Source organism: Antechinus flavipes, chromosome 1, assembly GCF_016432865.1.
Source record: "Antechinus flavipes isolate AdamAnt ecotype Samford, QLD, Australia chromosome 1, AdamAnt_v2, whole genome shotgun sequence".
NCBI classification, from domain to species: domain Eukaryota; kingdom Metazoa; phylum Chordata; class Mammalia; order Dasyuromorphia; family Dasyuridae; genus Antechinus; species Antechinus flavipes.
In genome coordinates this window covers 94,038,533-94,057,052 of record NC_067398.1, presented here as the reverse complement: position 1 = coordinate 94,057,052, position 18,520 = coordinate 94,038,533, and the positions used below count along the sequence as shown (strand labels likewise).

The 18,520-nt window shown below is 32.7% G+C and overlaps 1 protein-coding gene across 5 annotated transcripts in view; it reads left to right on the top strand.

Annotated features, from left to right (window-relative positions):
- Positions 1 to 18,520, top strand: part of FSD1L (fibronectin type III and SPRY domain containing 1 like) — a 92,121-nt gene that overhangs the window by 29,395 nt on the left and 44,206 nt on the right. For all 5 annotated transcript variants that reach the window (XM_051986987.1, XM_051986981.1, XM_051986973.1 and 2 more), the window contains exon 5: positions 14,459 to 14,481. In XM_051986987.1, the coding sequence (XP_051842947.1) occupies positions 14,459 to 14,481 (23 nt within the window). The remainder of the gene's footprint in view (positions 1 to 14,458; positions 14,482 to 18,520) is intronic.

Here is an 18,520-nt window from a genome sequence, read left to right as displayed (position 1 = left end):
GTTTAGTGTTCAGAATTATAGTTTAAGTTTTGTTCTCTTGATTTCCAAAGTGTGAACAACTTATGTGACATATAGAGTAGAACAAATTTCCATTTTATATTGAGGAAACAAATGAGATTTTTAATAGAGAGATTTTCTAGTTGTCCTTTGGCTCATACCATCAATAGGCCACTATTATATAGGAGTTGGACCTTATTTATTTGGATAGGCCAAAATTTTTTTTTCATTTTTCCTAAGATGACCAGTGTTATAATGCTGTAGTTAAGCTGGTAACATGGCATCAGTCCTTTTCAGTTTTATTATAATTCCCAATTGCTTAAATATGATTTTTACATACAATCTACATCTTTCAAATTTTCACCCTGGAGAGTGTTTTTACACAAGAATTTTGGAATTAGGAACTTGAGACTAGAATCTAGTAATAGTTCCTCCATAAACAAGAAGTGTAACTTGAACAAATAAAAACCACTTAAATTTGGGACCAAGATTTATCTTCTGTAAAATGAGGGCATTGGGCTATGTGTTTGAATTGTACCATCTTTTCTACTTGCCACATTTCACAACATTATTTTTTGCATTGTAGGAAAAGAATTATTATAGTCATTTGGGATTTTCTTTTTCCTGTTAATATTCTCAAAAGAATAATATTATACTTTGTAAAATGGTCTTTAAGGCTCAGAACCCTACTATCACTTGAACTATTCTTTTGTTCTTATCTGGGCAGACGTAGGACAGAATAGACTACATATGACATCTCTAGTTTAAAATGAGCAAATTTCTTCAGTAACCTTTTGAGTATTCTATGTAAATAAACAGACTATCACTAAAATCTTACTGTGATGCTTCATCATGAGAGGTGACCATAGGTTCTTGAAGTCTATAATCATATGCAAGCTCTAGCAGATTCTCTCTAGTGGAAAAGGCTTTAAGTGTAAACACAGTATTGGATTGAATGTTTGTATACTGTCTACATAAAAGAAGAGGCCCATTACCATATTGTTACGGTATGCTGCATTTTCTTTTTTTTGGTCTCAATAACTTACAAATGTCAGTTATTGAACCAGAAAGGTTTTGAGTATCAATCTGATGGCAGACTATTATACTGACTGTCCAAGAACTAACATAACTATGAGCAGAGTATCATTACCAAAAGGTTGGTCACCACATGAAAATCTTGGAGATAGGAATGGCAACCAATGAAATGGATAAAAATATAAAATAGTTTCATTTCTGTAAAGCTTCTCAGAAGCTTTGTCTATAGTGATTATTATAAAATGTGGGAAAAGATAGTGGAGAGTACTAAAAGATATACAATTTTTTTTAACTTTACTAATTTTAATTTAACTTGCATTATATCTCTGTGCCAACAGCAGAGTTAAAACGTTTTTGGAACAGTTAACTCATTTTTATGTCAACATTCTTGCTGGAATAAATGAAATAAAATAAAATAAAACCCAAAATAAATAGGTAATGAACATTGATGGATAAAGGAATTGTATGGATTTGTGGAATTGATGGAAGGAATCTAGTTGAGGAATTTCCCTCTACTAATGAAAGGTGTCACCTTTTCTGCATTTTTGAGTATTAGAAAATTACATAGGAGGCAGAGCAAAGATGATGGAGTAAAGGCAGGAAGCCACTTGAGCTCTTCCAAATAACTTTAAAATAATGTTTCAAAATGAATTTTAGAGACAGAACCAACAAAAGGATAGTTTTTTCCAGACGAAGACAATTTAGAAGATCAACAGGAAGGGTCTCTTTGTCTCTCTCTTTAGGATGTGAGAGTAGAATACAGTCTAGCACAGTCAGTATCTGGCTAAACCAATGGTGAAACTGCTCCAGCAAGTCAATTCAGGCCTTGGGGATAATTGAATAAGCAACTATGACTGCAGGACTTTTCAACCTACACATAGTAAGGAGACTAGACAGAAGTCTAGAAGGACTGGTCAGAAGGAGATTACAGGGGATACTTTTGTTGGCATTAAGTGTGAGACTCTTATTGCATTGCCCATACAAAGATTCAAGTGTGCTATGTCACAGTCTCATAGGGAGAAAGAGCCATTAGCACACTAGAATGTTTAGCTGTAGGAGAGCAGGTATCTTGATCACAATTTCAGGTTTTGTTCCTAGACTAGAGCACAAAGCAGAACAGTAGTAACTATGCTGTTCTTTAGATCATTCCATTTTTAAATAATTGAAAGCTTCTAGATCCTACAGGTCTCCTGAATTAGCTCTGAAAGCATATCACAAAAAGCCTGAAGCTTGGGACACTTGATCCCTCCACCACAGTAGAAGAGTTCAATTTTAATATAAAGTGTATGAAACAGATCCCCTCCCCAACCCCCCAAAAAGGACCTGACCATGGAAAATTACTATGGGGAACAGGAAAGTTCAAAGCATGGTCTCAGAAGAGGACAGTGTCAAAATAGATACAGGGCAAAGCCTCAAAGAAAAACTCATTATCCTACCCTCCAAAAAAAAATTCCTGGAATAGTTGAAAAAAGATTTTAAAAATCAGATAAGAGAGAAAAAGGAAAAATTTGGAAAAGAAAGGAGAGTTACACAAGAGAATCATGAAAAAAAAGTCAGTAACTTAGTAAAGGAAGCCCCCCCCCCCATGGAAAAAAAATTCACTCAAAGAACAGCTCCTTAAAAAATGAAATTGAATTGGCCAAATAGAAAGGGAGAGCTATACAAGCTTACTGAGGAAATGATTCCTTCAAAATTAGAACTGGGTTAGTGGAAGCTATTAACTTTCTTGAGTCATCAAAAAACAATAAAACAAAGTCAGAAAAATAAAAAGATAGAAAATGTGAAATATATCATTGGAAAAAAAAGAACTGACCTGGAAAATCGATTGAGGAGAGGAAATTTAAGAATTATTAGAGTAAGGATAGCGAGATAGTACATTGGAATAGAGCACCATTCCTGGAGTCAGGAGGACCTGATTTCAATTTGGCCTGAGATACTGGCTTTATGACCCTGGGCAAGTTATTTAACCCCAGTTTCCTCAAAAAAGTTATTTAACTACCTCACAGCCATGATAAAAAAAAAAGGAATCTAGACATCATATGTCAAAAAATTAATGAAGGAAAACTAACCCTGATATCCTAGAACCAGAAAGTAAAATAGAAGGAATCCACCAATCACATCCAGAGAAATCCTCAAATGAAAACTTATAGGAATATTATAGCCAAATTCCACAATTCCCAGATCAAGGAGAAAATACTGCTAATAGCCAGAAATAGCTCAAATATCATGAAGTCACATGATTTATTAGATTAAAATCGGAAGGTTTAGAACTTAATATTCCAGAGGGCAGAGAAGCTGAGATTATAACCAAGAATCACTTACCCAGAAAAACTGAGTATTTCAGGGAAAATATTTAATGAAATAGAGGACTTTGAGGCATTTCTAATGAAGAGTAGAGCTGAAAAAGAATCCATTCAAACTTAGGATTCAAGAGAAGCATAAAAATGAAAGCAAAAAAGAGAAATCTTAAACTGTATACATTCCAATGTGTAAAGACAATACTTATAATTCTTGAATCTTTATCATTATTGGGGCAATAAAAATCATCTTTTTAAAGGGTATGAGTGTGAGTTAATTGTGTTGGGATGATTTTCTTTTTTTTTTCTTTTTTAAAATAACTTTTTATTGACAGAACCCATGCCAGCATTTTCCCTTGCACTCACTTCTGTTCCGATTTTTCCCCTCCCTCCCCTCCACAAGATGGCAAGCAATCCTTTACATGTTGAATAGGTTACAGTATATCCTAGATACAATATATGTGTGCAGAACCGAACAATTCTCTTGTTGCACAGGGAGAATTGGATTCAGAAGGTATAAATAACCCGGGAAGAAAAACAAACATGCAAGCGATTTATATTCATTTCCCAGTGTTCTTTCTTTGGGTGTAGCTGCTTCTGTCCATCCTTGATCAATTGAAACTGAATTTATCAAAGAGATCCACTTCCATCAGAATACATCCTCAAACAGTATCATTGTTGAGGTATATCATGATCTCCTGGTTCTGCTCATTTCACTTAGCATCAGTTCATGTAAGTCTTGCCAGTCCTCTCTGTATTTATCCTGCTGGTCATTCCTTACAGAACAATAATATTCCATAACATTCATATACCACAATTTACTCAACCATTCTCCAGTTGATGGGCATCCATTCATTTTCCAGCTTCTAGCCATTACAAACAGGGCTGCCACAAACATTTTGGCACATACAGGTCCCTTTCCCTTCTTTAATATCTCTTTGGGGTATAAGCCCAGTAGAAACACTGCTGGATCAAAGGGTATGCACAGTTTGATAACTTTTTGAGCATAGTTCCAAATTGCTCTCCAGAATGGCTGCATGTGTTCACAATTCCACCAACAATGTATCAGTGTCCCTGTTTTCCCACATCCCCTCCAACATATGTTGGGATGATTTTCAGAAAAAATTGAAAGACTGAGAAAGAGGGATACATTGGGAGAAAGAGGAAAAAAGAGGTGTGAAAGAGCTTTTACAGTGGAGGGGGAGATGTGGGGGAAGGGAGTAGTAGGCAATGCTTGAATTTTTTCTCTCACTGGAATTGGCTGAAAGAGAGAATATAACAAACACACTGAATAGGATATAAAATTGTCTTACACTTCAGGAATTAGGAAGAGAGAAGAATAATAGAAGGTGAAGGATAGATAGAATAGGGATGTATTGGAGGAGGCACTGCTTAGAAGCAAAACAATTATGAGGGAGGGATAGGATAAACAGAAAGAAAAGGATAAATGGGGGAAATAGAATGGAGTCTACAATAATACGTAACTGAATGTGAATGGGATGAGCTCAGCCATAAGTGGAAGCAGATAACACATCGGATTGAACACTAGAATCTTACAAATAATGTTGTTTATAAGAAACACATCTGAAGCAAAGAGACACACACAAAGTAAAGATAAAGAACTGGAGCAGGATCTGCTATGCTTCTGCTGAATTAAAAAAAAAAGCAGGGGTAGCAATCATGATTTCAGACAAAGCAAAAGCAAAAAATAGAGCTAATCAGAAGAGGTAAAGGAAGGAAATTACACCTTGCTAAAAGTTACTGTACTTAAGTTCCTTAACCATGTGTTGTGATACATATGGAGTTATATAAATGAATATGGTGATCTTGAAATTATGACATCATCAGTAAATATTTGATTTGTGTATCCATTTTATATAACTATATACCCAGGGTAATATAAAAATTTCTTGGGTGAAAATGTAGTTGACAAGTAGAAAAAATTCACTGCCATAGACAGTAATAATAATGCTAAATATATATATGTATATATATATATGCATAAAATGATATAATGATATAACATCCAAAATTTTAAAGAACTTAAGTGAGTCACAGGAGGATATAGAGAGTACAACTATTCTAATGGGGGATCTCAACTCTCTTCTATCAGAACTAGATGAATGTAACCAAAAAAAAAAATGGAAAAAATTTAAGGAGGTAAATCAAAATTTAGGAAAGTTGGATATTATAGATTTTAGGAGAAAACTGAAAGGGAATAGAAAAGAAATAGCTGTTTTCTCAGCAGTATATGTATTATACACAAAAATTAACCCTGTATTTTAGGGCATAAAATCTCACAACCAGATGAAACAAGCAGAAATATTAAATGCATTCTTTCAGATCATAATGCCATAAAGGCTGTGAAAGCCTAATTAAAAATTAATTGGAAACTAAATTAATACTAAACAAGGAGTGGATCAAATAGCAAATTACTGAGGCAATCAATGACTTCATTAAGGAGAATGACAACAATGTGAGAATATACTAGAATTTATGAGATGAATCCAAAGCAGTACTTGGGGAAAAATTTATGTCTCTAAACATTTAGAACAATAAATAGAAGACCAATAAATGGGCATGAAATAACAATAACAATAAAACTTTAAAAAAAGAACAAATTAAAAATCTCCAGTTAAACACCAGATTAGCAATCCTGAAAATGAAAGGAAAGATTAGTAGAATTGAAAGCTAGGGAAAAACCATCAAACATAAATAAAGCTAGAAACTGATTTTATGAAAAAACACAGTAAAATAAGTATTTAATTTTTTTTAAATAAAGAAAGCTAAATTACCACTATCAAAAATGAAAAGGGTAAATTTACCACCAATGAAGTTGCAATTAAAACAATTATTAGGTGATTTTGCCTAATTATATGTCAATGAAACTGATCAATCTAAGTGAAATGAATGAATAAGTACAAAAACATAAATATCTCAGATTAATAGAAGGGGAAATAGAATACTTAAATTAATCTTATCTTAGAAAAAAATTGATAAGACATCAGTGAGTTCTATTAAGATTCACAAGTGGATGGATTCCCAAGTAAATTGTATTAAATATTTAAAGATCAATTAATTCCAGTACAATATAAACTTTTTGGGGTAAAAAAAAATAGGCAAAAGAGTCCTTCCATATTCCTTTTACAGCACACATTTAGAGTTGATACCTAAACCAGAAAGGCTAAAACAGAAAGTAAATTTTTGACCAATTTCTTTAATAACTATTGATGTAAACTTTTGACCCCCTGAGGCAGTTGGGGTGAAGTGACTTGCCCAGGGTCACACAACCAGGAAGTATTAAATGTCTGAGGCCAGACTTGAACTCAGGTCCTCCTGACTTCAGGGCTGGTACTCTATCCACTACAACAACTAGTTGTCCCTTGATGTAAACTTTTAAAATGAAATACTAGTAAAGCGATTATAGCAATATATGCCAAAGAATACATATTGTGACCAGATGGGATTTGTACAAGCACTGATTCAGTACTAGGAAAACTTATCAGCAAGATTGGCCAAATTGATATCAGAACCAACAGAAATCAACATTATCTTAATAGTTATAGAAAAGCTTTTTGACAAAGTACAATACCCATTCCTAGTCAATGTTAGAGAGCATATGAATAAATGAAGCTTTCATTAAAATGATAACAGTAATATCTGTTTAAAGTAATCAGCAAGCATATGTAATGGAGATAGTAAGGAGGCTTCCCAGTAAGATCAGGGATAAAGCAAAGATGCCCATTATCACCACTGTTATTCAGCATTGTTCTAGATATTCTAGTTAGTTACAGCAATGAGCAAAGAAAAAGAAATTGGAGGAATTAGAATAGGCGATGAGGAAACAAAAGAATCATTCTTTTGCAGATTATACAATATTATACTTAGTGATGAATCTACTTAGAAACTATTTAAAATAATTCAGAACTTTAGCAGAGTTGCAGGATATAAAATTAGTCTGTGTAAATCATTGGGATTTCTATATATTACCAGCAGAGTCCAGTGGTAAAAGATAGAAAAAGAAATTCCACTTAAAATAATTGTAGACAATATAAAACACTTGGAACTCTACCTGCTAAGACAAAGCCAGGAATTATATGAGTACAATTACAAAACATTTTTCATATAAAGTCACATCTAAACAATTGGAAAAACATTAATTGTTCATGAGTAGACTCTGCTAATATAATAAAAATGACAGCCTACCTAAATTTATTCAATGCCTTACCAAATTATCAAGAAATTATTTTGTAGAGTTAGAAAAACTAAAAGAACAAAAGGTCAAAAATAGCAAGAGAATTAATGAAAAAATTGTGAAAGAAGGTGCATTAATTGTACCAGATCTCAAACTGTATTACAAAGTAGTAATCATCAAAACAATCTGGTATTCACTAAGAAATAGAGTGATGGATCAGTGGAATAGATTATGCACACATCACAAAATAGTTAATGACCATAGTAATCTAGTGTTTGAAGAACTGAAAGATTTGATCTTTTGGAAAGAGAATTCAGTGCTCAAAACATTTGCTGGGAAAACTAGATAATTGTTTGGCAGAAATGAATTATAGACCAACATCTCACATTGCATGCCAAGAAAAAAATCAAAATGGGTACATGATCTAGACAGAAAGGGTTATACCATGAACAAATTAGGAGATCAAGGAATACTTTATTTGTCAGATTTGTGGATATGGAAAGAATTTAGTACCAAATGAAATAAAGGGCTTTATGAACTGTGAAGTAGATAGTTTTGATTATGTCAAATTAAAAATTTTTTGCACAAATAAAACCAATGCAATCAAAATTATGAGGAAAGCAGAAAACTAGAGAAATGTTTTTCTGACAGTAAGCATTCATATAATAATGGCCTCATTTTTCAAATATATAGAGAACTGAGTTAAATTTATAAGAATACAAGTCATCTCCCAATTGACTTGTCAGTTGTCAAAGGATAAGAATAGGCAGTTTTCAAAGAAATCAAAACTATTAATATTCACATGAAAAAGTGCTTTAAATCACTATTGATTAGAGAAATGCAAATTAAAACAATTCTGGGGTTCCACTTCACACCTATCCGATTGTCTGTTATGACAGAAAAAGAAAATGATAAGTGTTGGATTGGATGTGGGAAAACTAGGAAACTATTGAACTATTGGTGAAATTGTGAACCGATCCAACATTCTGGAGAGTAACTTTGAATTATTACCCAAAGGGCTTTAAACCTATACATGCTGTTTGACCCATCAATAGCACTACTAGGCCTATTTCCCAAAGAGATTTAAAAAGTAGGGGGATGGAGGACTTATTTGTATAAGATATTTATAGTAGCTCTTTTTATAATGGAAAAATTCAAAATCCTCATCATTTAGGGAGTAGCAATCAAATTGTGGTGTATGATTGTAATGGAATAGTATTATGTTACAAGTAATAAGAGCAGGATACTTTTAGAAAAAGCTAGAAAGACATATATGAAGAAAGCAGAATCAGGAGAGTATCTTGAGGCCAGCTCTCTATTTGCAGGGCTGGTGTTTCCTCTGATGTCTAACTGTTAAAGCATTTTTTTCTCTGTCTGTCTCTCTCTCTTTCTCTCACTTTCTGCCTCTTTCTGCCTCCCTTTGTCTCTCTCTCTTGCAAACTGAATGGAATACTTACAGACTTTTATCTTGGGAGGTGAATAAACAAAGTGGTTGAGTTGGTTTCATACTGGGTAATGGTAATAAGAATGGTAATAAGAAACATAATTTAATGACATGCTTAGTTATTTAAATTTCAATTATTTGTTGTGACCATTAGTAAACAGATGGCAAAAAGCTTTATCTTTATAGATCAATATAAGTAACAGTAGAAAAATAGAGAGGTTATGTGAAGAATCTTTAAGGCCCATCTCAGCTCTAAATTCTGTGATTTTATGAAAATGGGCATGAGGGAAGATGGTAAACTTGGAAAATATGGATAGAATCAAAAAATTAAAGAGCCTCAAAACTGTGCAAATGTATAACTAAAATCTTTTGTTTTTACATCATCTCCATTTCCTATTATATTCCTCCCCAATGCCTTTTAGATATCCATTCCTTAAAGTACCTTAAAAGGGAAGAAAAAAGCTCAATAAAACTAACTAGCATATTTAAAAAAAACTGACATTATATGTAATATTCCATTGGTCTGAATATTTTAAATACATTAAAAGAGACCCAGATGACACTGAAGGTGCTGCATAATTTCTTAACATAGGAATTATTGGTTATAGATGCAACAATCATGATTTAGAAAAGTTTTATTCTGTGAAATTATTGGTGCCTTTTGGAAAAAAAATGCTTTAAATTTATTTGCTCTTTTGGGTTCCAAGGCTTTTTCTTTTTTTCTTTCTTTTTTTTTTTTTACTGCTTTGCTTTCAAGATTTTAATATAATAACTGGTACTTGATGAGTTTAAGATGTATTAAAAAGATGTTTTAAAAAAATTCTTTACTCAGTAAAAACTGGGCCTCAGAATTTTGATGATTTATTTTAGCTTTTCTTTTAAGAACTTAGATATTAAGCCATTTAGGGATGTATTATGTGTATGTACACCCACATATATATTAAATAGTAATTTTGTTTCATTAGCTATGGATCTTCAGGTATATGGTAGTTTCTTTACTTAAGTTTCTTGACATTGCATAGTTTTTGTTTTTGTTTTTTTTTTGCTTTATCTGAAATCATGATTGTAATGCTCCTTTTAAGAAGAAATATTTGATATATAGTATTTTTTCCCCAGCTCCTTGTTTTAGTTTTGTATAGGTCTTTATTTTTAAAAATTGAATTTTAGATATGCAGCAAATTATAGGGTTTTGTTTTCTTATTCATTGTACAATTTTCCTCATTTTTTATCGAGGAGTTGAATCCATTCATATTCAAGGGTAAAATTGTTACATTTCTATTTTTCTTCATTTAATTTAAGGAATGTGAACTAGTATTAAAATTAGTAAGATCTTGTTTCAAATCATGTCACTGAAACATAGGTAGCTGTGTGACCATGGACAATTCACAAGAGCTGTCAGTATGTGTCCTTGTGGAATGAGTTTTTATACTTCCTACGCCAATGAAATTTGAGGTCCAAACTATCCTTTTAAAAAACAAAGACAACAACAACATTCTTTTATGTTGATTCTTCCCCTCTCTGCTTGATTTCTAATGTTTTTGCTTATTCTTATTTAATCATAGTTTTCTCATGGGTTCTCTCATACTTCCTATTTTTCCCTTTCCCTTCTCCCTATTTTCCTTTTCTTATCCACATTTCTTAAGTTTATTTAAATTATTATTTTTTCACTCTTTCTTATTAAACATTTTTTTCTTTTTTCATACCAGATAGGAATATGACTCAGAATTCTCTTTATATATGCTACCTTTCCCTCCAAGCCATTTTCTTAACTTTGAGTAATATTCATTTATGATGTCCTTTTCTAAAAAGTTTCATATTACTACTTCTCCTTCTTTATTTTATTCTCCTCCCAATCTTTTCTGGAATTTTGCCTCTTGTTCATGGGTTCTAAGTTTTAGAGCTAGAAGGAACTTGTGCTAAGCAGGTTTTAAAATTTTTTTTCTCTATATACCTCACACAAGATAAGACTCTTTCCTCTGTCCTATTGATCTATTAGCATAGTGGCAAATTGTGTCTGATCTCACTTCATTTTTTGTTATTAAGGGTTTTTTTGTACGTTTTGAAGAGTTTTTTCCTTCTGATGAAGTTATACTGATCTATTATCCGCTGGAAATTCTACAGGGGAATGACTACAGCTCATTTGGTTATTTCTACTCTCCTGCCTCTTCATTGGTCTGCATGGAAGAGTAGTTTTTTCACTGCTGGGTCTTCTCTATCCACATAGTTGCTCATGCCCTGGTTGCCTTCTCTTTTTTCCTACAATTTTAATGAATATAATACATATGTAGCTTATTACTTCTTGGTTCAATGGAGTAAAGTTTGTGAGTTACTCTACTAATCTTATTCTACTATACTGAAATTTTGGGTCTCAGTTTTCTTATTAAAATAGGGGAATGTTATGGGCCAGAGCTTGAAATAAGGTGCTAAGTCAGTGGAATTGATAGAGACAATGGTTGTTTAGCATAGTGCTTAACAGTTCTCTAATTCAGATTCATATCTTTAAGAGAACATATATAAGCTAGGAGCCTCAAGCAGGATTCAGTCGGGCAGAACTAGGGAAGACAGAGAAGTGGTGGCAGTCCTCCTGCCTCCCCCACAGAAACCAAGACACATTCAGGAGAGGATATCTCAAGAAGCTGGCAGAAGCAGAGAAGACAAAAGATTGGTAGTAGGAGCTTTAACTTTCAGAACCAAGGAGAGAGATAGGCCTCTAAGAAAACTAATTGGGTCCCAGGAAAGGAGACAAGACTTGTAAAGAGACAATAAAGGATTTGGACTTTACTCCCTGGCTACATTTGGGGTGATTACTGAATTGAAAGGAAGGCTGTTCCCAGAAGCCCCCCAAGAAACCTGCTTCCAGAGAATATTATGTTTTAGAGAAGAATATTACAAGGGAAGATGGATAACTTCTAAGATCTTTGCAGCTCTTAATCTAAGACCTTGCGATCTTTCCTTTTAAAGTCATATAATATCAAATTCCTTAGAATAGAATTAACAGTAATAAGTATGTAGTAGAGTACATAGAGTATGAGTTAAAATTTATGTTTCATGATATGTTTGGAATACTGGAGTAATTTTTAATCTATTTTTCAGTTTTATTAAATGAAATAAAATTAATAAAAATAAAATCATCCACTGACTTAAATCTTGTGTTTTAACTATGTTGATCAGGTGGATGGATGTGCTTATTTCTTCTGTGATTTTTGGATCAGAAAGCACTTAAAAATTAATTTTCTACATATTTGGGGGGATTTTTTTTCAGCTTGAGGCAAGGTATTCTACAGATATTATTTGATGAACCTGTTGTTTGGAGCAATTAATTAAAAAAGGTATTAATTGTCACATGTGTTAAATAAAAATAGTGAGCTATGGAGAAATTTAGTATTTTGCTTAGTTTGCATAGTAAATTGTATTCTTTAGTATAATTAAAATGAAAGTTTCCTTTTTACTAAAAAAGTACAATTTTAAAATTTATCAGTTGAGTTTTAGGGAAGCTGAAGTATATTTTTGAGATTGAAAAACAATAGGTGACAGAAAAGAACATCATAGAGGGATAATCCCTAAACCCTCATTTTACAAATAAGAAAATGGAGCTATAAAGAGATGACATGATTTGCCACAGGTAACACAGTATGTTTAATGGCAGAGTTATGTCTGGACTAGGATTCCATTTCTGGGCTAGTGTTTAGTCTACTACATCATACTTTATCATTATTTTAGTTGAACAAAATGTTTGCTAATTTAATAAAACATGCAATGTTTTGATCTATTGTAAGTGAGTCATCTCTGAGAATAAACTGCCATCTCCAATTCAGTCACTTGAAAATATCATACAACTGAATTTTAGCTCATATAATCTGTGAACCTGTGAAATGAATTTTAGCTCATATAATCTGTGAACCTGCGAAATGATTTGAAGAGGGTGTTCATTTTGATTGAAATATTTTAAGCTGGTGCACTATGAGAGAACATTTATATTCGTCTTGCTATATAATTTTCCTTCATCTTCAAATGGCTTGTGTTGCTTAAATAGTACTGCAAAATGGGAGTTCAGACTCTATTTAATGAACAAACATTTATTAATTTAGGAATAAATTTGTATTAATATCCTTTGCATTTATATCATATAAATTTCCTCCCTTAGCATAATACCCCCAATACTTATTACAGGCAAATAGAAGGCACTTAATAAATGTTATGGAATAAATGAATGAATCCCACATAATTTTTTTAAAGCAAAGAGTAGGGGGAAAATTAGCATGCACAAGCATTTATTAAACACTATATGCCAGGCACTGTTCTAGGTACTTAGAATATAAAGACAAAAATAAGATAGGTCTTGTCTTCAAAAATCTTACATTTTATGGGTAAATAACATGGACATAAATATGCATATAAAATTATAAATAAAATAAATACAAAATGATTTTTAGTAGGGAGATAAGGAAATGCTCTACATAAGCATCATATAAACAAAGATTTGAAGGAAACAGGTGATCCTAAGAGGCAGAAGTGATGTGGAAGTAACTTCTGGTCATTGAGAAACAACAAAGATAGAAAAACAGGAGATGCAGTGCACTGTGTGAAAGATAGCAAGAACATCAATTTTGCCAGATTATAAAATATAAGAAGGGAAGTGATGTACAATAAGGTGGCTGTGAGAGAGATTAAGAAAGAGTGGTATAAAATGGAGAGTAAATAAATGCTTCAATAGGCAATAATTTTGTATGGCAACAGGCAAAACCATCAAATTACAGAAGTTCAGTTCAGATTTTGAATCATAAGTCAGTTTTCCATAGAATTCCAATCTCTTAATTTACTAATACAGGCCACATAAGTCCTTTTCTTCCAGCATTGTACTTTTTTTTTAAATCTCTTTATCTTTTTTGGTTTGTTGATCATTTTGTTTTGATCTGCTGAAAGGTTATGAAACATTTTGTTCTTTCTTTTACCTTTTAAAGTATTCCTAATGATTTGCTGATAAATATTTTGGATGACTCCCAGTTTCAGAGAGAGGAGAAATAAATAATTCTAGCCCTTGTTTGAAATACTTTATAGAAATAACACTTAAGATACAAAGGAATAAATTTGGAAGAGGTTGAATAGGTAATAATTTTGAAGCACCAAAATTATAAGTGCTTTTGTGAATTTCTCCATTCAGCTTTTATATAAGATCCATCTAGTTAAGTTATCCAAAAGTATAAAGATGTGCTCAGAGTCACTTGTTGGTCTAAATTGCTATGTTGACCTCCATTTGAACTGATTTATCTGAGTCCTAATCTATTACTACAAATCTAACATTAAATTAACAAAAATTTGTGAGTTTATAAGAATATTTTCTCATAAAATTTTCTGATAACTTGGGTTTTGGTTAATGTTAACTAAGCTGCTGCAGAGTTTGTATTCTAACTTTTCTTGCATGTTACTGCATTTGAAAGTTGCATGAAAGTACTAACTGCTTTCTTTCTCTTCCCCCTGACTTGCTCCAAGGCTGCCAGACAGATCAAAGATAGGTATGGTACATACTCTACATTACATTTTTTTAAAGTATTGATTTCAAAGTCAGAAATGAAATTCAGTTTTTTGCTATCTATTGTAACCTTAGTGGTTGAAATAAAAATATTTTGTTGTAAAATGGGGAGGATGGACACTATCTTCAGATCTTCTTGGAATATTTAGTGTTTCTCTTTATCTTTAAAACATTTGAGGAAAAAATGTGTTTCATTTCTGACATATTTCCCATTCATGTTGCCTGACATATTATATAATTAATTTGATACAATCAATTCTTGATTCTCTTTTCTAATGAAGGGAAGAAGTATTGTGAATTATTTTTAAAATATAGTATTTGTCTTCAAAATGCATTTTTGTGTTTAAATTTCAATTCTGATAATATGTAGGATTTTGAACATTCTTAGGAGAAGTACTGGTTTTCCAACATCCACTACCTCTAGGCCATCCCTTATCAACTCCTTTGTGCCTTTTCACTCAATGCTGGGTGAAAGAAATTCATTGAATTATAAACTAGTGCCTTCTCTTTCTTCATGTGCTTTTCTACTTAGTTGTAACTCATCTAAAAGAAAAAGAGATAATAGAGATATTTAAATAGTTTGGACATTTTCTGGTAGTAGAACCAGGATTTGATAAGAAAAACAAAATTAGGATTCTGGCTAATAAGACTAAAGTTTTCTAGGAATTTTAGGAGGCAACATTTAAATAATATTAGTGGGAAGTAGAAAAAATCAGTGGACCTTCTAGATAATGATCAAGAATTGACTGTGTTATTGTTGTAAGTCTAAAATGTGTACCTCCCTACTTGTCCTTTTCTCTCTTTCTTCCTTTTCCCTCTTTGCTTTGAATTGTGGAATTCTTTGAAAAATATTGCTGTTCTAAGACATGTCCACCAATCTGTGATATATAGGATAGTTTTTCTCCATTGAAATGGGCTAATTTTGCTAATCATGGACTATGTAAAAGAATTTTCAAAATCATCAGTATATTAGTTTTGATTGAGGAATTTAGTTTTCAGTCCATATTCTTTTATATTGCTAACAACAGGTTAAGTTGTTCTCATGCCTGTAAATATTTACAGTTATATATTCATTCCAATTTTTGTATTCACATTATTGGTTGTTCTTATAAATCTTGGAGGAACCAAAAAGAAAAGGTTGAGATTTACGTATGAAAGATATCAGTAATCTATATCAGTGTTACCATTCTCATACTGCTGAACTTCCTGTCCCTAATGCATTGTTACCTCACAGCTGAAGATTATCTGGAAGTCTAGGCTGACCTGGCTACAAGATGTAGATCAATATAGATATTTTCCTTTCTATACATTTTCTTGTTACTATATAGCGTCTTAAAGACTTATATTTTGTTGACTACTAGCCACTGGATGCAGAATCCAATCAATACTAACAACATTTGGACCCTTATGGCCATTCCATGACAGCAAATGCTGAACTGGGAAAGAGGAAGAAAAGGTGTTTGGCCCCACTTCCTTGAAATCTTTATAGTCATCTATATGGAAATTGTTATAGAGCTTATTCTGAAGGTGTCAAGTGTTTTAACTTATATGATGATGGGTGGGAACCAAAATCAAAGGTGGGTTTTGGCCAGTAAGAATTTAGAATTGAAGCTATATATGAGAGGGCTTCAGCCAAAAGATTCATGAACAGAAGAATGAAGGCATTTGTTCTATTTCTTGATTGTTAACAGTGGCCAAGATCTAGCAATCGTGTTCACAGTAAAGACTTTAGACTTGGATAACAGTTGTTGTTATTATTAGTTATTATATTATTAGTACTTGTCATTTGGAGGGGACCAGCATCTTTGAATTTCTATTCTTAATAATGTTACAATATTTTTGAAGATTGTACTTACAGTATATATGAAGGTGAAAAGGGAGGTACTGAAGATACAAGTTCTTTTTGACAGAAACTGAAAAAGTTTCCAAAAAGCTATTTGGATACCAAGACTTCTGGAATCTTTATGCTCTTAAAAATTGTTATCCATGATGGTCAAACTGACAAAAACATAAGTTATAGATTTAAGAGTTTACCTAATCCAATTACCATATTTTATTTTAAATTTTTATTGATAATGTCACTTTTACTTTTGAATGTGTCCTACTTTGCTTTCCTTCCTGGTGATTTAGTTTCTTTGAACAAAGAATATAAAAGAGGAGAAAAAAGCAGTTTTTCCTTCCTTCCCTGCTTCCCTCCTTCCCTTTTCTCCTCCTTTCCCTCCCTCCTCTCCCTTACTCTCCTCTTCTTCCCTTTTCATCTTCTTCCCTCTCTCTCCTCCCCTCCCTCCCTTACTCTTTTCCTCCTCTTTCCTCCTTCCTCCTTCCCTCCCTCCTTCTTCCTTTCTTCCCTCCTTCTTTCTCCTCTCCCTCTGTTCACACAGGGAACCATACCCTTACCATGGATGCTCTGCCCAAAGAAATATGAATTTTGATTGCCGATACCTCACATGAGATCTTGGACAGATTTCTTTTTTACTTTTTCCTACTTATTTATTCTATCATTTAAAAAAACCTGGGATAATTAGATCTTTTGCCCCATTTAGTTTTATTTATGATTTCTTGAAACACAGCCTTGGAAATCCAGGCTTTGAGCAAGTCCATTGGGATTCAAATGGAGCTACTTAACCTTGCCTTAAATCCAGATCACTCTAGCTCTCACTAATTGACCAATAATAGATCCCACTCCAAGTCTCACTTGGTTTTTGTCTGGATTTTGTTGGCTCAGAGTGTAAATAACTCTGTTTTGGTAGGAAATCATGAGAGTTTTCTCTTCCCAGATTGATTTTTTTCAACTAGGTAAAAGAGGCCATTTTTTTTTTTTTTTTGCCTCATTTCTTACCTATTCATAATCAGTGAACGGGCATTGCCTCAGACAAACTGAGACCTGGGAAAGACCTTAGCTTAAAAAGGGCCAAGGTTTCCCCACTGCATCTGGGGCTATCTCTAGTCATCTTGCTATATGTTTTGCCACTAGACCCAGATGGCTCCAGAGGAGAGTGTGAGACTAATGATTTTGCATAGCTCATCCCCAACAAATCCAATTCGTTTGCAAGTCAAGACTTCACTTTTCTGATATCTTAGATCCTCTTTGAGTAGGAAGGACAAACAACTTTCTCTAGCAAAAATAAATAAATAAATAAATAAGCCTGATTTTCTTTCTTTCTTTTTTTTCTTATTTGAAAGAGGACTGTCCATGAACTTCCTTTTTTGTTTCTGCCTGATGGGCTTCTTTTTTTGGATTTTATTTCATTTACACAGCAAGGATGATTGTTAGATTCTGAGTTGATCAAACTTTTTCTGGTCATTAGGTCCTACTGTTATTCGGTTTCTTTGTTTTATTTCGAAGACATCTTTTTTTTTTTTTTTCAGAAAATATATGAATGGGTTTTCTAGATGCCTATTGTTGACATTTTTACAATACCCAAATATCTTAAATACATGAGACATTATTTCCACCAAGGAAAGAGTTGTGAGTCATGATCTCACATTTATATGATGGCAGAGAGAGATTTTTCTGGAAGAATGTTTGAAGTATTGGGACAGAGAACTAAGTAAAGATAAGGTAATAGATGATGAGTCAATATTCTAATGTTTATATTGACATAGGATATATGATAAGGGGAAGAGGTGAGCATATACAGTTATTTTTACTGTATCTACTAAAAATTGTGTATATTTTTCAAAGAAGACAGTTTTATTTAAGGGTTATTGAAATGAATTTCTGTTTTAGCTGAGACCCTGGGTAGGCAAAAAAGACAGCAACTTAAGGTACAAGATATATATTCCTTACTATTAATAAAGATAAATTCAGTTCAGTTCAGTAATCATTTGTTAAATACATACTATCTGCATGTACTATGTGCTAAAGTTCTATGGTAAGAGGATATAAATAAGAACATAAGTAAGAAAAAGAAAGTTCACTGCATTCAAGTAGCTTACAGTATTACGAGACAGCAGCCAAAAAGAAGCTGGAAATGAGGAGATGGGTTACTTGGCATGAGGACAGGATGTTTTGTGGAGTT